Source organism: Crocuta crocuta, unplaced genomic scaffold (genome assembly GCF_008692635.1).
Source record: "Crocuta crocuta isolate KB4526 unplaced genomic scaffold, BGI_CrCroc_1.0 scaffold914, whole genome shotgun sequence".
Taxonomy (NCBI): domain Eukaryota; kingdom Metazoa; phylum Chordata; class Mammalia; order Carnivora; family Hyaenidae; genus Crocuta; species Crocuta crocuta.
In genome coordinates, this window is record NW_027532448.1 from 395,669 (window position 1) to 419,614 (window position 23,946).

At 36.2% G+C, this 23,946-nt stretch overlaps 1 protein-coding gene across 2 annotated transcripts in view; it reads right to left on the reverse strand.

Moving 5' to 3' along the window:
• Positions 1-23,946, reverse strand: part of TRMT11 (tRNA methyltransferase 11) — a 51,135-nt gene that overhangs the window by 15,654 nt on the left and 11,535 nt on the right. The window contains exons 7-12 of one of the 2 annotated variants that reach the window (XM_077779409.1): positions 23,355-23,511; positions 14,731-14,811; positions 11,815-11,979; positions 11,286-11,358; positions 11,033-11,164; positions 1,783-1,903 (exon numbers count right to left, since the gene is read on the reverse strand). In XM_077779409.1, the coding sequence (XP_077635535.1) occupies positions 1,783-1,903; positions 11,033-11,164; positions 11,286-11,358; positions 11,815-11,979; positions 14,731-14,811; positions 23,355-23,511 (729 nt within the window). The remainder of the gene's footprint in view (positions 1-1,782; positions 1,904-11,032; positions 11,165-11,285; positions 11,359-11,814; positions 11,980-14,730; positions 14,812-23,354; positions 23,512-23,946) is intronic. The other variant, XM_077779410.1, reaches the window with a different exon arrangement.

Sequence of the window (23,946 nt, forward strand, 5' to 3'; positions counted from 1 at the left end):
TGAAAAAAAACAAAGTGTTACTATACAGCAAAATAACTGTTTAACATTAATATATTTCTTACAAATCAAAACCACACTGAGATACCACCTCACGCCAGTCAGAGTGGCTAAAATGAGCANGGAGAGGGATACAGAATCTGAAACAGGCTGCAGGCTCTGAGCTGGCTGTCAGCACAGAGCCCGATGTGGGGCTTGAACCCACGAACCATGAGATCATGATCTAAGCCGAAGGAGGATGCTTAACTGAGCCACCCAGGTGTCTCTCTTTAAATGTAAATCTAAAAATTTCAAGAATATGCTGAATAGGTATGATATAAATATAATGAGTACAAGATGCCACCCCAAGAATATCGATCATTTGATTATAAACTTGTTTTAAAAATGACAACCAGACACTTATATTAACTATATCACACTTAGCTCTACATATACATGTATGTAAATAACCACATATACCCCTATCCCTGAGTGAACACAAATCAATTATTTCTATACATAAACAACTTTACTTTCTGAAATGCCCCAATACTGAAGTCTGATTAATGAAGAAAGTTTATGTCACATTGAATCTTATTCAGTAATTAAAATAAGTCACTAAAATTTTGAATAAAGAAATAAGATAATCAATGCAGTGTTTTAGGAAGTCATTTAACAATTAAGAGCTAGAGGTGTGAAAAAAATGGAAAAGATGAGGCGCCTGGGTGGCTCAGTTGGTTGGGCGTCCGACTTAAACTCAGGTCATGATCTCACAGTCTGTGGGCTTGAGCCCCGTGTCAGGCTCTGTGCTGGCGGCTCTGAGCCGGTGGCTCTGAGCCTGGAGCCTGCTTCGGACTCTGTCTCTCTCTCTCTGCACCCCTCCCCCAGTTGCTCTCTGTCTCTGTCTCTCAAAATAAAATAAAAACATAAAAAAAAATTTTTTTTTAAAAATGGAAAAGATAATTTAGGAGACCAGAACTAACCAGGCATACGGTAATAAGAGTCTAAATGAGACAGGCAGCAAATGGAAATTAAAAGGACAAAGGATAAAAACAAGAAGTCTATCATAATATATCCAAAAAGCACTGTACAAATATTAGTTTTCACTGCTGTGAATGAGTGCATAAGCTGTAAATCAGATTAAAAAGTTCAAATGCAGAGTAGAGGTGAGTATGACAAAGTCTTCGGGCATTAACACTGTTCTTTCCTGCTTTTCGTACAGATCAAAAATAAAGATGGGGCTCACTCAAGGTTAGTGAATTTGGGAAAGCTGTGGTTGTCAATCCAGATAAGTACAGCTGAAGGAGCATTCTGTAGATTTAATTAAGCTTCATTATGAGGCACTGTTCATATCAGTTCTGATCTGGATATGAAATAACAGATGTTTTGTTCTCAAAAATTGTGTGTGTGTGTGTTTGTGTGTCAGAGAGAGCACATTCATTGAGTCCTAACAGATGAGAGAAAATGACTTTTTCTATTATATAAAGTGACATTTTCTTTGCAGAATAGTCTGCAATCAAGTAGGTCTGCTTTGTAGGAAAAACAGTAACTAGTAGATTGCCAATTAGACAATAGTTGTTTAATTAAGTGTGCTGTTTTTCTTTGTTTAGCTGCATTCGTGACAAAGATGAGTTAAAGTTAACTTCTATTTCTATTCTGCTATTTAACTTCTATATCCAATCCTTTCCCTGTAAATCCCACCAAATATTGCAAAACTCCTGAACTTCAAACTCCATTACAGGAAAACTAGAAAAATCTCCTTTGGATTCTTCCAGAATTTATCCAAAAAACAGTAAGATAATTCACCTCAAATGTCTTCACCTTCTCCATGGTTATCAAGCGCCTTGATGTGTGACTGGAAAGCTTCTGCTCACAGTTGCTAATGAGTTGCAGGCAAGGGTGCCAGGGGACCATCTCCTCAGTGTATCTGAGGAAAGAACAGCTGACTTTTAGGAACACTCACATGCTCACCCCACACAGGATCGTCACGGGCTTATCCAGTGTGGTATGGACATCCTCCCACTCCATGCTCGACCATTTTATTTTACATATACTGACTATATAATCCATAACAAAACTTTTTAAAAGGTACTTTAATATTACCACATCCAAGAAAAAAAGTAGTTAAATTTTTTTTTAACCTGTGGACTGAGAATAAGAGAGAATGCAAGAATGTTTTACAGAAGAACACCAAGCATTTAACAATTTAACATTAACAAGACAAAGATTCCACCCTAAAGGGTCCCACAAGAGCACATAAGACAGAAATATATTCTGTAATAACTCCTTGATATTCATGAGGGACTGATTCATCTGGAGATTTTTATGAATTCCCAAAGAATAAAGTCTACACGGCATATATTTTCCCTATTTAATGAAGTGCCCCTACAAAATTTTAATGGCATCTTGAGATCTCTATTAAATTTGTAAATACAGGAAAATTCATTTATAGGATTATTCAAATAAACTAGCAATAAAATAAGCACTACATGGTTACCTTAACCATAGAATACAATCAAAGCCACGATAATGAGCATGGTGACTGCTGCTATGCAGCCCAGGTACTATGTGTATGGAGTTGATGACACCTAGAAAGCAGGGCAGTCAGGCTGCAGTAGTTCTGAACCTGACAACTGACAGGTTGTTGGCATCACTCTTGGCAGAAGAATCAGGTGGCAGATGAGGGGGAAACAGCCAAGGGAGAATGGTGAAGAACAGCAGGGGAGGCACTCACTCGGTATGGGTACCATTAAGAACACTGTGATACCTAGTTTTTATTTTTCCTTGGCAAATCTTTATACCTTTCTAGATAGCCTCTGTAAACATTTATTATATGGGAAATTTTCATGTTCTGGTTCAAAGTAGGAAAGGTGCCAATTAGCACTTCCTATTAAAGGATCACCATCCAGCTAGCCCTTTCCAATGTGTCAACATGGTCTTCACTACCACTCTTTTACTGACTTCTCTAGTCCCTCTGACCTTCAGTGAGCTCTCCCTCATTACCTCAACCACATGCTCAAAACCATCATCACCCACTTACAAAGCAACATTCATAATGCACTTCACTGTATTATCAGTGGAAGGAATTCCCTTGAAGTCATTTTCTGCATCCTTCCTTTGGGCTTTCCAGTAGGTAATGACCATTTCAGATTTTGCCTGACCTAACAATTCTCTAAAGTTCACTATATAGTCAGAAATGTTGTATTTCTCAAAAGATTAGTTGATATCAAATTTGTAGTCTTCATACAAAGCATTTATGATATAAAGAAATATATCCTACACCATGGTTAACAGGAAAAATATATAGCCTTGACCGTAAGCTTGAAAAAGCAGGGTTTGTAGATGTCTGAAATAATATTTGTCAAACTTAGTTATGTACCTTTTTTTAAAGGAAATAAAATCATTTCCTGACAGAGTTAAAGTATCCTTATTAAAATGTAACTTAAAGATGTATAAGCATAAGTTAGATATAAAGTCCATATGCTTACATCCCTTATTAGCTATAAAGCCAAAGTTACAAATCAAAAGTACAAAACCAGTACAATTTTAATTAATACTGATGACACGAATGCTGCTAAGCTGTTGAAACTAAGTCACTGGCATTTGGCTTAAGAGCAGAAAAACATATTTATGTGTTTTATATTGCCTTTTTGACTTGATCTTTAAGTTTAAGAATGAAAGATCATTATTTGGGTCACCATTATCATTAACAAGCTTGTTTCGAACCACACCCTATTATACTAGAACCAACCAATTTAGCTGTATACTCCCAAAATACCATGCTAAGAATTAAGAAAATATCAGTTAACAAAAAATTCTTTTTTTAATGTTGATTTACTTATTTTGGGAGACAGAGTGCACGTGAGCTGGGGAGGGTCAGAGAGACAGAGAGGGAGAGAGAGAATCCCACACAGGCTCCATGCTGTCAGTGCAGAGACTGACACGGGGCTCAATCTCATGAACCGTGAGATTATGACCTGAACCAAAATCAAGAGTCAGACACTTAACTTACTGAGCCACCCAGGCACCCCCCCCCAAATTCTTTACTATAGATTTACTAATATATTTCATATCAATATACTGCAAAAAACTGTTTGCAAAGTGTTAAGGCCTTTAATATGTACTATTTATGGTATGTTATCTTTGTTTAATTTCTATTACTATACCCCTATTTAAAACCTAAATCAGCCACAAGAGACAAGTCCACAGAGATAGATAAGTGGTTGCCAGGGGCAGAAGTAGTGGTGACTATTTATGTGTATGGGGTTTCTCTTGGGGTGATAAAAATGTTCTGGAATTAGAAAGTGGTGATGGTTAAACAACGCTGTGGATACTAAAAACCATGGAGTCGTAAACTGTAAAAAGGTGACTTTCATGATATACAAATTATGTTCTTTTTTTCAAAAGCAAAACTAAACTGTGTATAGGCCCCTAGCTTTTCCCTAAATCATGACACTCGTCTCTTTACGAATCTCCACACCTTAAGCTATTTCCAAATGTCACTAGAATTTCACCTCCCGTTTGAAAACAGATTTTGGACTGATTAAAGCACTCACTGAAAAGAGTTCAAGAGATCACTTTTTCTTGTTTCCTAATTAAGAGATGAAAAATATGTTTTCTTCACTGCTCTGAGCCACTCCAAAACTCATTTTACTAGAGTTATTGTTGATTCCCAGTGTAATCAAGCCATCATGCTACATGCCTTAAACTTATACAGTGACATATGTCAGGTATTTCTTTATTAAAACTGGAAAAAAAAAAATGTATCCCCAAATCCTACATTGGGGCATACTTTACTGAGCTTCTTTACTTTATTGGCATTTTTATCACAAGTGTTAGCAGTGGGATTTCTATTAAAGGACATCTTTTACAAAGAAATGCAGTTTATGATCACCTCAAGAGTTATCTGTGTGTAATGTCAATAAGAAAATGACACAATATGGATACATAAAGCCTGAGCAAACACCTGTACTCTGTAGTTTAGCAATTCCTATAACATCAAACACACGTGAGTTGAAGTTATGTCATCTAGGTGAATATTAACGACACAAGTCTTCAGGGTCACTTGCAAGTAGCAGCAAGTTTGAATAATAAACCCATAAATACCAACAGTTTCCAGTAATTTTATGTGGTCAGTCTCTAGGAGTGATAAGAATAAACTACTATGAGAGCACAGATGAAAGATTAATTCTACTAAGAAGGGTTCAAAAAGTATCATAGAGATGGTGACAGTTAAGCCAGACCTTTAAAGATTACTAGAATTTTATCAGTTGAGGAAAGAAGAAATGGTTTATCAAGCAATGGGAACAGAATAAACAAAGGTGAAAAGATACAAAGTGTACAGAGCATCCTGACGCTGGCAAAATATCTGATATAATAGAGTGGGGAAAATCCATACTCAGGGAAATACAGCAAGTTTGTTGAGTGGCAATTTCTTCACTGCAGTTTAAATTGCCAAACAGAAAATCCTTTTCCAATCATCAGCTCTGACAATTCCTCACAAATAACTAACTTCTAAAGGTAGTACTTTATTTTTATCATGTCTTTATTTTTATACTTTTCAAAATGCCCTGGGTTTAGAGAGTAATACCTGAACTTGATTACAATATATAATAATTATTTTTAAACTTTAATCATGTAACAGAATTTAGCTGAGTAACTGAATTCAGAAGTAGGACTAGGGGCGTCTGGGTGGCTTAGTCGGTTAAGCGTCCGACTTTCGCTTAGGTCACGCTCTCGCGGTTCGTGGGTTCGAGCCCTGCGTCGGGCTCTGTGCTGACTGTCAGCTCAGAGCCTGGAGCCTGTTTCAGTCTGTGACTCCCTTTCTCTCTGACCCTCCCCTGCTCACGCTGTCTCTCTCTCTCTCTCTCTCTCTCCTAGAAATCAATAAAATTAAAAAAAAAAAAAAAAAGAAGTAGGAAGAAAAGCCTGCATTCAATAGACCAAAAACACAGTTTAAAATTAAGCTGTGCTAATGTATTTTAAATGAAATCTTTAATTCTTAAAAAGCTATAATTTCAATACAATACAACCAAACTAATTTTAAATTATTTAATTTGGAACCAAGAACATTATTTCAAACTTTTATAGATGATTTTGGTCTTAAATTCATAATATTGTTTTATTTAAAAAGAACAAAGATTTTGGATGACACATAATACAGAAGTAAAAATAATTCATTTTCTAACACAAGACAAACTAAGTTCATTAATAAGTTAACAGTAATAATAATTAATATTTCGTTAGTAAGGTCACATTAGGCTAAAGGGAAGATCTTCCTCTTCCCAGAAGAGGCCTGAGATGATTTCTGAAAATGATTTTCTACTCACTTGACCCAAAAACACCCTACAAAATCATGCAAATCAAGAGGTTCAAATCATCATGTTCACTTTAAGAACACATGTGAAACTGCCCAGGCAATCAAGGGTGTGCATATCTGAAAAGTCACCAAGTATCTGAAGGATGCCACTTTGCAGGAGCAATGTGTGCCATAGCACTGCCACAACGGTGGAGGTGGTAGGTGTGCCCAGGCCAGAGGGTGGGCTGCACAGAGTCAATGGCCCAAAAAGAGAGCTGAATTTTTACTGCAGATGATTAAAAATGCAGAGAGTAGGGATGACCAATGCTTGGGTGGCTCAGTCGGTTAATCGTCCAACTTTGGCTCAGGTCATGATCTCACGGTTCGTGGGTTCAAGACCCACGTCAGGCTCTGTGCTGACAGCTCAGAGCCTGGAGCCTGTTTCAGATTCTGTGTCTTCCTCTCTCTCTGACCCTCCCCTGCTCATGCTGTCTCTCTCTCAGAAATAAATAAAACATAATTTTTTTTTTAATGCAGAGAGTAATGCTGAATTTACGGGTTTATATGTAGATTTTCTGGTCATTGAGCATATCTAGGTGAACAAAGCCCCCAAGATGCGGTGTAGAACTTATGGGGCCCATGGTGGGATTAACCCATAGATGAGCTCTCCCTGACACACTTCAGTGATATGATCTCATTTCAGTGAGATGATTCTTACTGAAAAAGAACTGACTGTTCCTAAACCAGAAGAGGAGATTGCACAGAAGAAAAAGATATCCCAGAAGAAACTGAAGAAGGGGTGCTTGGGTGGCTCAGTTGGTTAAACGACTGACTTTGGCTCAGGTCATGATCTCAGGTTTGTGGGTTCGAGCCCTGTGTCGGGCTCTGTGATGACAGGCTGGAGCCTGCTTCAGATTCTGTGTCTCCCTCTCTCTCTCTCTGCCCCATCCTTGCTTGCACTCTGTCTCTCTCTGTCTCTCAAAAATGAATAAACATTAAAAAAATATAAAAGAAACTGTAGAAATAAAAACTTATGGCCCAGGAGTAAATTCTGCATAAAATAAATGCAAATAAAAAGTACAGGGAGGCTAAAACAACAGAAGCCTAGTTATGAACATCAGGGGACATGGACATAACTTTCTTGAGAGAAGAAGTTAGGGAAGTAAATACCATAGTAATTTTACCATGTGTGCATTAGACACATACCTAGATGAAAGCTTTCCCTTGATAAATATCTAAAGCAAAAAAAAAAGTGATAAAATCATGTATCCCTTTTCTAATTCTAAAATATCCCTTTAGTTATATGCATTTGGAAATTTCCCATTGTTGAAAATTATTAAAATTGAGAAGTCACTGAAAAAAATACCCAGTGTCCATTTTGTAAGGTCTTTAGAAATATTAAAAATACTTAAAAGTACCTCCAATTTAATTTTGTATAAAGAGAAAGAAAGAAAAGAACTACAAAAGATATTCTTTAGCACATTCAACTTCAATTATAATTAAATACAAAACTACAAAATAATGGGCAGTTAGAAATGCCAGAAAATAAGAAGTACCCAAAAACTAATGGGAATATTTCAAAAGGACAGAGGAACCACCTCAAAGTGATTCCCACTGATCAAATCTGAGACAATTAGAGCAACAAAATAATGACAGTAATAAATTATAACCCAATGAATAATAAAAGCACCCATGACTCCATAAAAATATAAATTAATGAATTAATAAGCAATTGGGGGAAGAGAAATTCTTCCTTACAGAATGCCAACTTAGAAATGCAGAAGGAAGGATGGAACAGAAAAGTCATCATTGTGGTGGCTGTCAACAATGGAGCTGTCAAAGTGAATAGTGACTGGATCAACAAGATAGTGATGTAATACTGGGCTATCTCCCCCGATGAACTACTAATCAAAGGAGAAAATGATGGCTCACAGTGGAGAAACCTGACAGAGAATAGGACTAGATGATGAAGTTTAAGATCTCTAGTACCAGTTAACTCTGTGTGGCCCATGATACAATTCATGAAAGACACAGTATAATTTTTATAGTATTCCTACCAAGAGTATTACCTGAATCTGGTCATTAAAAAAAAACATTAGATGGACCTTGGTTGAGGGTCCACCTTTAGAATATAAGCTGTATACTCTATAAAACTGTCAAGCACACAAAAGAAAAGAATGGGAACATGTTCCAGACTGGAGGAGAATGACATGATGGGTTAATGGAGCACATTTTCTCAGATGGAACTGCAACTGGTAAAATGTGAATAAGGTCCATGTACTTAACAACAGTGTTATCAATAATGATTTCCAAACCTGGAGGGTTGACTGTGGTTTGAGAAGAATGTTCTGGCTTCTGAGAAATACAAGTGATGGGGGATTATCTGCAACTTCTTAATTAGTTTGAAAAAGATGAATGACAATGGGTATGTAATTATGTAATGAATGAGAAAACAAGATACAGTAGGTGACATTAATGGCTGGGAAATCTGGATGAGGGGTACTTTTTGCACTACATTTGAAACTTTTATCTAAGTCTGAAATTATCTCAAAATAAATTTTTTTTTTTAAATCTAGCCCTAAAACTTGAATTAAAACAGCAAGCCTGCTGCTGGAATTCAGCTTATCTAAAGCAGGAACCACTTGTGTATAGAAAAACACATGTTCTCTTCTCTGAAAATATTAATAAAACCCCATCTATTATCCCACACATCAGGCACCTGAGATCTGGTAAACTGTTAAATTAAGTGAATACAGCCCTGGGAATAAGGAAACCAAGTAGTTAGCCAGCTATTAACTTTAGAGAAGTCACTTCATTCCTTGGAAGTAATTTTCCTTATTTCTAAAATGAAAGGATTAAATGAGATTATTACTGGCCAGTGTTAAGAAGTCTGGGCATGAATGTGTACAGTCTTATCAGCTGATACACAAATGCATGACTAAGGTTAGGCCATGGTAACTTCCAAAACAACTTTTATAGAACAAAAACCAACACGGTTTCCAACAGCTGAAGGACCATCCTCATTTTGAAAAGACAAAAAGTGAACACTGTTCTAAAATGCTTTCTGTATAATTATGTAAAGTAGATAGAGGAACTAAATAATTTTTTGAAAATGATTCTATGGCAGACTGAAGAAACCAACAAATTTTGAGACTAATTCTAATCTTTCAAATCTAAAGATCCTGTCTTATTCAAGACATCTTCTGTTTCATTGTTGTTATACACAGCTGTTTATAATTAATAATTACTGAATAATAAAACCCAAGCCAATAATGTTGAACATAATCAGTGCTTTAAATATATCCACAACTTTTATTTTGGTATTAGCTTTCAAAAAAGAGGTTGTGCCTGGGTGGCTCACTCGTTTGAGCATCTGACTTCAGCTCAGGTCATGATCTCACAGTGTGTGAGTCTAAGCCCCATACTGGGCTCACTACTGGGCTTGGATCATCTGTCCCCCTCTCTCTCTTTTCCTCCCTACCCATGTGTGCATGTGAAAAACAAAACATTAAAATAAAAAGATTTATTTTAGGGAGACTGGGTAGCTCAGTCGGTCAAGCATCCAACTCTTGATTTCAGCTCAGGTCATGATCCCAGGGTTGTGGGACTGAGCCCTGCACTGGGCTCCTCACTAAGCATGGAGCCTGCTTAAGATTCTGTCTTGGGGCACCTGGGTGCTCAGTTGGTTAAGCATCTGACTCATGATTTCAATTCAGGTCATGATCTCACAGTTTGTGGGATCAAGCTCTGTGTCAGGCTCTGCTCTGACAGCATGGAGCCTGATTGGGATTCTCTGTTTCTCTCTCTGCCCCTCTCTCTCTGCCTCACTCACTCTCTCTCAAAATAAATAAGTAAATAAACATTAAAAAAATAAGATTTCTCTCTCTCTCTCCCTCTGCCCCTCTCCCATGCTTGCATGTGCTACTTAAAAAAAATATATATATTGCATTTAAGGTGATCATAATAGCCAATATATACTTAAAGCTAGCTAGTATAGATGAATCACTGAACTAAGTTGTTAAAAATTACCTATGTTTGTGGGGCACCTGTGTGGCTCAGTCAGTTGAGTGTCTGACTTCAGCTTAGGTCATGATCTCACGGTTTGTGGGTTCAAGCCCCGCATCGGGTTCTGTGCAGACAGCTAAGAGCCTGGAGCCTATTTCGGATTCTGTGCCTTCCTCTCTCTCTGCCTCTCCCCTACTCATGCTCTGTCTCTCTCTATTTCAAAAATAAATAAACTATAAAAATATTTTTTAAAAAAATTACCTATGTTTGTGGCCTGGCAAAACAGTTACTGAACAGCTACAATATATCGGACACTGAGTTAATAAGGATGGTATAAAAAAGGGGTTGGCAAACTTTTCCTCTAAAGGGCCAGACAATAAATACTTTAGCCTTTGTGGACCACATATGTTTCTGTCACATGTTTTTCTTTGTTGTTTTTTTTCTTTTTTAACAACTCTTTAAGAACGTATCTTAGCTCATGTGCCTTACAAAAACAGGCTGAGGACCACATCTGGCCCACAGGCTATATAGCTTGCCAACTTTTGGTATAAAATAAAAAGGTCAAAGCAATTCAATCAATAAGTGAAAAGGGCCAGTTTTATACACATATGTAGATAAACAAAAACTATTATAAACACTAAACACAAAGATATCTACCCTGAATACAATGAGAAATAGGGGAACATATATGCTAGATATACACATATCATAACAAAAGTGAAATTAAATATAAAATTATTTAACATTACATACTCTGGTGTGTACACTGGTAGCCAATAGACTAATCTTCCACCTAATACAAGGGTTTCCGCTGCAAAGTTTAACAGGTCAAAAAACATATCACTCAGATGATAACTCAGGGAAACAGGAACATGGCTTTCCGGACTAGAAAAAGAAAACAAAATTTCAAAATTAATGAAAAGACTTAAGGCTTAAACTAAGCTAATTAAAAAGAAAAACATGCTCTTCTCAAAATAGTAGCAAATCACATTTAACTTTCACTTACCATTTTTCAATCCCCTTTGGTATTTCCTTCTGAGAGCCTGTTCTTCTTGTAGATTCTCTGATACCATATGGGGCTACACAGAAAACACATAATGTGGATAGTCAAAAGTCACCTAATCACCAATGAGGCAAAGATGGACATTATGGGTCTCTAGAGTGACATTCAAGGAATGCACTGCTGCCTAAAACTATTCCAGCCAAGAATGCACAAGATGAGAAACATTCTACTTAAAACACTGGGAGGGACAGCAAACCACTGTGTTCTTCAAAAATGTCAGTGTCATAAAAGAGAAAGGCTGTGAAAGCATGACAAACTAAAAGAGGCCTAAAAGAGATTACCAAATGCAATACCTGACACTAGACTGGATATTATTGTCCCAGAGGGAAAAATAACGAAATGTGAAGACGTTAGGGTGGGGAGATTAGTACAAGGCTGACATTTTCGTGTATGTTGACAAATTTTGTATTTTAAGTGTAAATGACTTTAGGGAATTAATTCTACTCCTACTTTTGTATAAAAATAAACTTACGATCAGTGATGATTGCATCAAAATATGTGCCCTTCCTCCAGGAAGGTTTAGATGCATCTGAAACCAGGACATCAAGGTAATACTTCTCTAAACCATATTGCCGAAGATTTGCCCTAATGTTTTCATCTGGTCCTCTCCATTTCTGGTTTTTCCTACTAGCCTTTCCTGAAGGGAAAGAAAAAGGAATACAGAAACTACTAAATCAAATAAAGCATTCTTATTTCTTGTTGTCTAGCTAGATGTAACTTTTAACTCCTTTACACCTAGATTTACAATAACACACACTTTCATTTAAAATTGTAATTTTATTTACAAAAACAGTTATTTTTATTTCCACTTACTACAAATAAGATTTTGAAGAGTAAAATGTACTGTCTGCTTGATCTTGTTCTGTCACCTTTCAAGCAAAACCGCCTTAAAACACTCATTCAATAGTTACCAAACTCAAAGCATGTACAAGTAAGATACAGAGCTGGATAGAACATGATCCCTTTCCTGCAGGAGCAAATAGCGCCATGTAGAAATAGTGGTGAATCAGATATATGAAAAAGAAATGAAGACAGATAACTTGGGAAATACAGGAGCTCTAGGACCAGGGAGAAAGGAAGCAAAATGGAGACATTACAGAAGAAAAGTTAAAGTGGGGGTTGAAGGAAGAAGTTCAAAGTTCTGGCTTAAGAGACACAAGTGGATGATGACAGCATTGATTAAGATCAGAGAAACCAAGAGGAAAAACTAGCTTAAGGGAGAAAATGAGAGTCACTTGAGATGTATCAATCTTGCTTGTCAGAAAGAGCTATTTAGTGGGTACAGGCCAGAATATATGCACTTAAAGTTAAATCAGTAAGAGCAAACGACATTTTTTTATTAACCTGGGTGGCAGGTATGTGTCCTGTTCTGTAGTTATTCTATTTTTATACACTCTTCTGCATCTTGATCTACTTCACAATAAAAACAAAACTTAAAAATCAAAAGGAGAAGAATGACATGACTCTGAATAACATACATGGTGAGAGGAGAAGTGGTCAAAGAGAGATGCCTCGAGAAAAGCAACATGTTAACACAGGTCAGAGAAAACTGCAGGGCCCTAAAGAGCCAGAGACGGAACAGTCAAGCAAGTATTACCTGAGGAGATCACTGTCTAGGAAACCAAGGGAGGCCTTACAAAGGTCAACACTGCTAAATGCTGTAGATTTGTGGTCCTACTAAGAGATTTCAGCAGGCATAGAAGTTAGAAAATACTGGGCAGAAGACAGTAAGAGGTGAAGAAAAAGAGACAGCAAATAAACACTAGTTTTCAAGATGTGATTTGGCAAAAGGAAGAGGAAAACAAGCGGGCAGCTAGAGGGCTCCTAGAGGACTGATAGAAAAGGTCTTGTATTTTGAAAATAGCAGAAATTTGAGAATATTTGAAAGTGCACAGATTATAAGCAAAAGAAACAGAGGGCATATTTATTAGCCATCTTGGATCAGCTCTGAGAAAATTCAACCTCAGTCAGTATTCTACACAAGCAAACTGAAAGGGTATAACATAACTTTCAAACCTAACTTTCATAAATAAGAATTCTAATAAATTATATAGGACAATCCCCTTAAAGCAAACATATGGCTTCTACTAAAAGCTAACTGGAATAATTCTTAGTACTCTGTCTACTCTAACATATTACCAAGAATATTTTTTTCTGGATAGCCCATTTAGTTGAACTTGATACAATATAACCAATTTTCCTTATGATAAATATACTAAATTCCTTACAGTCAAGTTAGGGAAAAAAAAAACAAAACTGCTCATCAAGCACAATATGTCAAATTGTTTCAGAAAAAAAAAGAAGTATGATAAACTCGTACTTATATAATAACTTGAGAATAACTGGGTGACAAACAGAAAAAGGGTGTTCGAGGGTTGATTCTAGTTATAATAATGGAATACCAACATAAATAGAATTTCAAAATCATCAGTGAAACTTGACATTTTTAGTACCACTCAGGTATATGGAAATACTTTTTCCAGTTTGATTCAATTCCATCCAATCCCATCATTAGCAAAGTGTCTAGATTTCAAAATAATTTTCAAAATTACATCAAAAGCAAGCAAACATTCATCTCAAGTTAACCTCAATCTAATTCAGAATCTTCTAAGTTACTGTCACCTTAACTGTTTCAAAGATATTTTGGTTGGTTATGAAATAAAAAACGACATAGTACTCAAGGACTAGCAATTAATCTAGTCTTCACATAACATGATTACTGAATAAAAATGGTGACAATCTTTAAATAAAAACTGTATGTTTTATTAATATGGACATGCTGACTAGAAAATGGCTAGTTTTGGGCGCCTGGGTGGCTCAGTCAGTTAAGCATCTGACTTCGGCTTAGGTCATGATCTCATGGCTCATCAGTTCAAGTCCCACATCAGATTAGCTTCAGCTCCACTTTAGGTGAGCAAGAGCCCCACTTAGAGTGAGCTCTGCTTCTCTATCTCTCCCCTCTCTCTTTCCCTCTCTCATTGTGCCCTCTCCCTAAAAAATAAATAAAATGGCTAGTCCCTCTCCTACTCCTTCCCCAACCCTAAAGTTCATAGCCTTGTAGTTTGACAACTTTTTAAAAATCTTACTATGAAATAAAGAGAAAAAAAGTCTCTCTTACTAAAACCATGAAAACCTCTGAGGGGAGAGCTTTTTCTTATTCATCTTTGTGTTACCCAGGAGATCACTCTGTATATACTGGATCACTTCATAAAAAGCAGATTACCAATGAAATCTTACTGTTTGTAATAAGTAAAACTACATTCTACCACAACTCTGTATCTTAACACTAAAGATAGATGTATAATACCACATAAACCTGTTTAATTATTTTAAAGGCACATTTGGTACAAGAACAAAGACTGTAACACTGTCTAGAACCTCTACTCACCTAGGCCATGAACTGTATTGTAGTCTATGTCTGTCCCACATACATATGCACCAAAATGAGCAGATGCTATCAGAAGGCCACCTGAAAAAAAAAAATCACACAATTATGGTCTTTTAACCAGAAAGTCCCAGACTCTTGTTTCTTCCCTTATTTAATATGATCTAGACTCTTACTAACTAGCTGTAGGCAGAGTACCAGGAAGTAACACTGGTCCTGACCATATTTAGCAGTCCTCAGACCTAAAAAAACAAACCCCTAAGCTGTGCTCACTACAATGGTCACAACATAGGGAGTTAATATATGTCCTGGCATCATTACTCTAAATGCACTGCTTAGGGAAAATTACTTTTTGATCAAAATAATGTATATTTAGACGTTTTCATATGATTTTGAGAGGTCTAAACAAAGCATCTTGATCCTTGCTTACAAATGAGCACACAAGACTGCTACATAAAGAGTTGGCAACAAAGAAATTCTGACAATTAGGCTCAATTCCCAATGAAGTCAGGGTTTCAAATAACTAAAGAGGGCATAATTAATATGTAAGGCATTAATCCCTACAAAAATTAAAATATTAAGACAAGAAATAGTTATTCCTTTAACCAGGGAAGCAATCATCTTTTTTTAAACTATGAATATGAATTTCTGAATAACTATTGTCAGGCATACACAAAAATAATACAACTTTTCTGTTTACTTAGTGCTGTGACCAAAGTAAGAACAAATGTCTCAATGCAATTTGACTGAACTAAGTAACTTGTTAGCTGTGACCAGCTCACATACAAAGAAAATCCTAATGAAGATTTAAAAGTTAAAGAAGCTCTTTAAAGGTAATAACATTTTTAAATTAAGGAAAAAAATCACAAAGTTAAATATTTTAATAATTGTACCTCTCATTGAACCTTACATTTTTCAATCATCCAAAGTAAAATGTTCTTTGTCCTAACAGCTATACTGTAGAAAGGTCTGTCAGTAAAACTGACATCAGAAATATATTCTTAAACTATGCACCAACTCAGATAAGGGAAAATAACTACGTATTTTCCCTTACATCCTTTACAAAGGTAATCTCTAAAATGAAGATGGGTAGTGCCTCCAGAGGGTCAAGATATATAAATGAATAGTGTTCCTTCCATCGCCATTTAAAACACAGTCTGGGAACATGTACTTAAATATGCTCTGCTTGTGAAAAATACTGTAACTGCTATTACTGAAGTCCATGAAGAAGAGAAATGAAGGACTAAAAGTACAGCAGAAACCAAAACCTAGGTTCCCTCATAGTACCTACAAGAAGTATTTGTGTAAGAGGTAAGCTGTGACCTCATTACTCTTGCTCTATAAATGGAACCGTCCATATTTAGGAAAGATACTGTATTGTGATGACTTGGAATACTCACAAAATCAATTCACCCAAATTACGAGGAATTACTTCAATTCTGCCAATTAAGGCAGATACTCACCTAGAAGAACTAGTTGTCAAGGGAAACAGAAAAGCTTTCCTGTGCTTCCTTAAACAGAACCTTATCCATTTGGTTAGAGTGAGTTTTGAGAAGAGCCAATTTAGAGTACAGTGCTGAAAGGAGATGGATAATCCGTTAGACGGCATCTGCTGGTTAACTCTGTGCCCTTTGAGCTTTCAAAGTTTTAAATAAAATCATTATAAATTAGTTTCTCTGAACTGGTCAGTGGGTAATCACTGTTAATCATCTAGCTGTCTTCTTAATTAAACTGAAGCACTGTTGTGCATTTAGTTCTATCCCAGTTGGAGTTTCCTTGATGCTTTCTGGTGGAAGAATGGGTGATAAAGGAGGGGTGAAGTGGTGAGAGGGCAGGTAATGTGATTCACCCAATTTCTTATTATGCTCTCAAATGTACAAATATCACAAACTCGGTGTTTTAGTATTTCCTTACTTAAGCTGTAACCACTTTAAGGTTAGGACAATATCGTATAGGCAAAAGGACACAATAAGTGAAACTTCTTTATAATATAGAAACTAATGTATGACTTTCATCATTAGAGATTTAAGTGAAAAGCCTCACAAACGTGTAGAAATGAGAAACTGGGATTTGGTTTTGCTGAAAGAAAAGGAGAAAAAGAGGAAAAATGGATTGCAGCTATGTCTACTTTATCCTTTCTAAAAGAGAACTCAAAGGGGGAAGAATAGTTGGGGAGAGGGAGGGAGGCAAACCATGAGAGACTCTTGAATGCTGAGAACAAACTGAGGGCTGATGCGGGTGGGGGAGAGGGGAAGGGACTGATGGGCATGGAGGAGGGCAATTGTTGGGATGAGCACTGGGTGTTATATGGAAACCAACTTGACAATAAACTATGAAAGAAAAAAAATAAATACAAAAAATAAAAAATAGAACTCAAATCACACTAGCAGCCTGAGCAAAAGGATATCTCTAGAAAATAAAAATTTTACTAGATACACTATGGAGCCAACAAAGAAAAGAAAAGGAAAAGAAAACTACAAAGAGTTGTGGACAAAAATGAGAAGGAAGCAGAGACTATTCCACAGACTACAGGGATCACTGATCTCTTCCATCTTTGTCTCTTCCCCCTGGTCTCTTCCCAGGACCAGGACAGTCAGTTTCCCAACACCTGGGACCTGTGTCTATCATTCTGCAATGATGAAATTCCAAAAGGAGCTACAGTCCTTTCCTTACACTATGGATCATCTGAAGGTAGAAGCAGCCAAGGAGTACTTACTAGTCTCCTGGCTATATTCTCAATTACCATAACAGCTGACTCACCTGAGATGGGGGAGGAGAAAAGGAATCAGAAGTGTATCTATGAAGCTCTGTCCTAAAATCAGACCACAGCTACCTAGAGCAACTGACAGACACTTGCACCAGTTATTTTCATTACAAAGAATTAAACGTTCATGATTTTAACCCTCAATTTCCTCGCCTGTTGTTAAAATTTACCAACAGTTGCAAATTATGAGTATCTTGGAAATTAGCCAAAGAAGGGACTAGAAAATGAGTTCATGGCCAAATTGTTCATTATCATCAAGCAATATTGGCTATATCTAACTAGCATCTTTCACCAAAAAGGCATCCATGCTCTTAACAAAATAATAACTTAAAAATAATAATGATAACCATTACAGTTCACTGAATGTCTACTATGTGTCAGACAACTTCCTAAGAAATTTCATATATATATATATATGTGTGTGTGTGTATATAATCTCACTTAACCTCAGAATATATTTCTATTACCATTTTATCAATGATGGAACTGAGGCTCAGACAAGAATGTGACATAATAACTGATAGAGTAAAGATTTAAACTCATTCTATTTGCTCTTTTCTCTACACCATTTAATTTCCTTTGGGTTCAGCACCAATTGAAATGAAATATAGACTTAGCTTAGCACTTAGATAAACAAAAGTAAAATTTGTTATCAAACAAAGTAAGTAAAGGGGCACACTCAGTTAGTAAGACTTATATACCACTCACAACTCCTGTATATCACAGGCAGGCTGGTACCATTACAGGTACTCAACATATTCATGCTCTTCAATCCTATAGCTGTGCTCATATTAGAACAACAGGACTTCCTAACTACTAAGAGGATTGAGCTGTTTCAATGATATGTATCTTCCCCCTTGGGAAAAAAAAACGGAGACATACAACTTTTTAAAAAATCTTATTAAGGGGAACCTGGGTGGCTCAGTCAGTTAAGTGTCGGGCTTCCGCTCAGGTCATGGTCTCACTGTTTTGTGAGTTCGAGCCCTGCATCGGGCTGTGCACTGACAGCTCACAGACTAGGGTCTGCTTTGGATTCTGTGTCTCTCCCTCTCTCTGCTCATTCCCTGCTCAGGCTCTGTCTCTGTCTCTCAAAAATAAAAAATAAAAAATTCTAATCTTATTAAAATGGAAGCTAATGTATTCACTAAAATGGAAAAAGAATGTGTTTCTGCAGCTCATACTGTCATCCTAGACAACAAAAGCAGACTGTCTAAAAGGAAAGGCATTTAGGCAGGAAAAGATTATGCTCTCTTTCAGTTTCCCAGAAGCTTTCTACTCTACAACAGTGAGAAAAATCCCAGGTTCCCTGAGAAGTTGGTGGATAAAGCATCTGGGAAAGTAATACATTTTAACTTTGTGCCTTTAAAATAAGAAAGGGTTGTATACATTTGACTTTGTTTTTAAATACTAGAAAAGGAAGCATAAGGATAAAAATATCATCAAATACTTCATGAAAAACTATGGCCATGGAAGAGGGCACAGGGCTATTTCTGCAGTCCTTCAGAAGGTACTACCCATCAGTGAGACAAAGGCCCAAGAAAGAGGACAAATGATACTTAGAACTGTGTCTATCACAGTTATGGACCATCACCAAATTCAAAACTAAACCACCAAAAAATAAAGCTCGAAATCTATGCTTAAACTACAAACACAAATTACAAAATATATTTTAGCAGCATTTTTTCCAAAGATCTTCCTCTCTGTAATTTTCCATTAATTTTCCTATGTAAACAGTCACATGACCAAGATATCCTAACCATTCTAAGGAGCTGCTCTAAAGCAAATTAGAGGCAGGTCTCCTTGCCTCTTAACCACATTGAAGGTAATCACCATTTTGATTGCTGAGGCAGTTAGCACTTCATAATATACCAAATCTTGTATACATCAAGGGAAGGAAATTTTACGTGTACTAGGAACTCTATTTTCAAACTTTATGGTGATGTCTACATGTATGTATACCTATTAAGTATTATGTACATGTATGTATCTCAAAGACTTCTCAATTCACAGGAAAAGTTTTTAAAGTCCAAGAACAAATTAAAGATTAATAAAGGGCTTAACACTTGGAAAAAGAAATTAGATTCATTCCTCATAGCATACAAGAAAAACTCCAAATAAACCAGGGATTTAAAAGAAAAAAATTAAAACTACAAAAGCACTAAAAGAAAAACACAGCCAGATTCCTCTGCATAACTTAGATGTAGGGAAAATGTTTGCAAGGCAAAAAAATCAATTACTTGCAAAGTTAAATGGCAAATGGAGAGAAAAGACTTAATTTTGTGTGTGTGTGTACACACGCACATACACACACACAAAATATACATATTTATACATTTTCTATACAATACATATATAAAAACAGGGGGACAAAAAGGAGGGTGCCTGGAAAGCTGAGTTGGTTGAAGGACTCTTGATTTTGGCTCAGGTCATGATCTCGTGGTAGGGAGATGGTGACCCCCTGCATTGGGCTCTGCACTGGGTGTGGAGCTGCTTGGATTAATGTATACTATTTATTATTATATATTATAATATATAAATATAATATATATTAAAAAGATATAAAAGATAATTCAAAAAAAGTTATAAAAGTGTCCCTTAAAATATAAAAGATTATTAAACTTCACTCATAAGAGAAAAACAAAATAACACTACATCGAGATAACATTTTCATCCAACAGACTGGCAACCTCTGAAAACCTGGACAATGAACTGTGCTGGTGAGGCTGTGGGGGAACAGGACTCTCATACGCTGTTGGCAAGAATATAAAATGGTTCAACAGAGAGGAATTTGGCAATGTTTAACAAAACGACTTACGCATAATTCTTCAACCCAGCAATCCTACTTTTAAGAATTTACCCTAGAGCCACATCTCCAAAATTATGCGAGTATATATACAAAAGATTATTCATTGCAGGCATTATTTATAACTGTAAAATACTGGACACTACCCATGTCCAAGTATAGGAGACGATTTGAATAAATTATAGTACATACACCCATGGAATATGACTATAAAAAAGAATGAAGACAATCTCTATGAATTAACAGAAAGTGATTTCCAGGAAATACTTAAGTGAAAAAAGCAAAGTTGTATAAGAAAGAAGTAGAAATAAAATGTACATATATCTGCTTATCATTAAAAGAAAAAAAAAACCACACATGAACAATCAACAAAGAACTTGGTTATCTACAAGGGATTGGGCAGGGGGGAGGATGGAAGAGACAAGGAGTGGAGTGACATTTGTATGAGTACACCTCTTTTATAGCTGACTTTTGGAAGCAAATTGATCTTCTACATATTTAAAAATAAAACAACAAGAATGGAAGGAGGTAAAAATCTAAAACTGATGGCAAACAGAAAAACTGAACTCCAAACTGATTTGTAAATGAAGGAGAAAAAGAAGAAAGCACAATATCTGACTTTACTGACTGTTAGGTAGAGAACTGAATACATATCCTAAAAACGTATCATTTTGATAGGGTTTTTGAACTGTTTTGCTAATGCAAAGCAATTTTGAAACTATTTTAGATGCATTATAGGAATGAGCAAAAGAATACATGTGTAGATGATGAGAAAAAACAAAATTCCCACTGTGAAAGGAGGCACATGTAAAAATGGAATAGGAATAGGCAGAAAGTTGGCATAAACTAGAATTTGTAGTATACATGAAAATTCAGTTTCTACAATATTTGTGTGTATATCCATGTACACACACAGTATATATGTAGGAACAGGTATCTGCATACACATTAGCATCCTAGCTTATCTGCTGAAAGAGTTGAGAAACAAAGACATCTAGCACCCAGACTTAGGTGGTCTCTAATCCCATTCTCACTAAAAGAAAAACTGGTCCCTTGGAGAATTGACTGATTCCAGGATTTGGGCAGGTAAAAAGATAAGCCAGAAAGTAAGAAAGTGCTCAAAAATAAAGTAAGATAGAAACATGTCACAAAGACAGATCCAGGGCAAAAGGGCTCTTACTTGGCAAATGTGGGACAGTTTGAGCAACAAAATAATTAATGAATTATAGACCGCTAAGGGGAAAAAGGGAATCTACAAGTTTGTTTTAATAATATATACATAGAAGAGAAAAAAAATGGTTCTTGCTCATAACACAATGAGTGTCAAAGGGTTATTGCAGAGGTGATGCCGTTATTAGAAATCATCCCATTTTGTAACCATCAAAGATAAGACTTGTTCGGGCAAGAATAATCAACGAATGCTAAACCTGACACCCTGACAGGGATGAGGGGTAAATTAGATGTGGAATAAAATATTTACGCGGTTTTAACGTGTCTCCATAAAAAAAACATAAAAAGAAAACAAATAAAGCAAAATGAGGCCAAATGTTAATAGTTTAATATGGGTCAAGTATATTCAAGTGTTCTCTGTTCTATTTCTATTCTTATATCTTAACTGTAAGTTTGGCATTATTTCCAACAAGTGTTTAATAAAAAAGTGGGGGTAAGGGGCTGCCTGAGTGGCTCAGTCGATTAAGTGTCCGACTCTTGATTTCAGCTTAGGTCATAATCTCAGTCATGGGTTTGAGCCCCGCATTGGGCTCTGTGCTAATAACATGGAACCTGGTTGAGATTCTCCCCACTCCCCCTCTCTCTCCTCCCTCCATCCCCCTCTCATGTGCTTGCTCTCTCTTCCTCTCTCAAAATAAAATAAACTTTAAAAAAAGTGGGGGGGAGGCACTTAGGATAATGAAGATAAGAAAAACAGGTAGTATGTTGGATGTGGGATATATGGAGACATTGGTGGAGTGGGAGAAGGGAGACTCACTAGCAGATTAATTCAACAATGAACACAGAAAATCATTCCAAGTTAGAAATCTCTTGACTTTGATACTATTTCTTCCTAATCACATGTGGACACATTCCTCAAGTTAGTTTATGGTGTAACAGCTGGCCAACAGATCCTAATGCAGAAGGAGACAGCTCTAGTATAGTAGTCATGAAATTTATACACTGTATAACCTTGGCCAAGTCACATAACCTCTCCCTGTGCCATAATCCCCTCAGGAAGTTTTCTTTTTTCTTTTTAATTCAACAATGTTAGCTATTACATCAACAATGCTTCCCAAGTTTCTGATGAGGAAAGACAGCTACAGAGAGAAACTCCAACCACAAATATAATGTGTTCCTACAAAATCTGAATCACAATGAATTTAGTCAGACAAACCTAAATGAGTATTCCCTAGGTAGGAATAAGATTCAGCAAAAACTGGGGTGCAGCAGGAAAGTGTCTTCACAGAGTCATAGGAAGTAAACTTGGAATTTTAGGACTTCTACACACAGTTAATTATAAGGACATCTAATCGAGTGTATACAGAAAACCTAGATTACAGCCTCAACAGCCAGGCTCTCGCCCATTGGTAATTAGTCACTTTTCTTATTTTCACACTTACTTATAGACCTCTACAAGCCAAATCAAAGATAAGCCACACTGTCCATTTTTTTTTTCCATGTAAGTATATGGTTATCAATTTTAAATGATGAACACATTTTTCTGTCTTGTCACTCTTTTTTCCACCCAAGAGTTTTCCTATTTAAATAAACTATGTAGCTTTAAAACATTTCCACAGTGCATGATATTGCAATGGACGGTATGCTCCTCCACCTAGTGGCTTACTTGGGGAAAAAGTTCACAAAATTGTATCAGCATCATCTTTGAAGTGGCAAAAGTGTTATATACAGGGCTATTACACAAATACACAGTTGTCTCTCAGCCACTGTCTAATGATAATTAAGATTATTGTCCAAATGTACTAATCTTTCAGCAAAAATATTACTACGATCTTGACTAATATAAACAAGTAACATCTATGCACTATTTTAACAGTTAAATAAAAATACCTGTTCCAACAAATGGATCAAAGACAATATCATTTTCTTTCACTTTTCCATGGTTGGCCATGATAAATGATAAACCAGCATCCATGCTTGTATTTCCAATAAAGTGTCTCTTTTTAACACTGTATGACTCAATAAGCTCTCTCTGTCCATCTGCAATCTAGATCAGAGATTCTTCAAATTAGTGTAACTGTTTAACAGATTTAAGATCATTATTCACAATAAAACCACAGGATCTGAATCATAAGAAGTTCTTTCCACTCACCATTGCTCTAAATTTGTTCATTTAAAAACTCTGATTGAAGTGATTATGGACAAATACCTTGTATTTTTTAGCGTGTTGCAACTGACTTTGACTTTTCAAACTAAATTTGAATTGAATTTGAATACAATACTTCCAGGGGTAGGTGGTGAATAAACTTTACCCACCTCTTTTTTCTCCTAAATAACAAAATTCTGTAATAGAAGCCCCAGCTTCCATTACCCACTTACAGCCTTAGGCTAAGTGGGCAGAACTGCTCTGCAGTAATTTCTTTTCAGAAGGTAAACTTAGATTAGAGCTCCACAAATGAGATCCTTCACATATCACAGCATT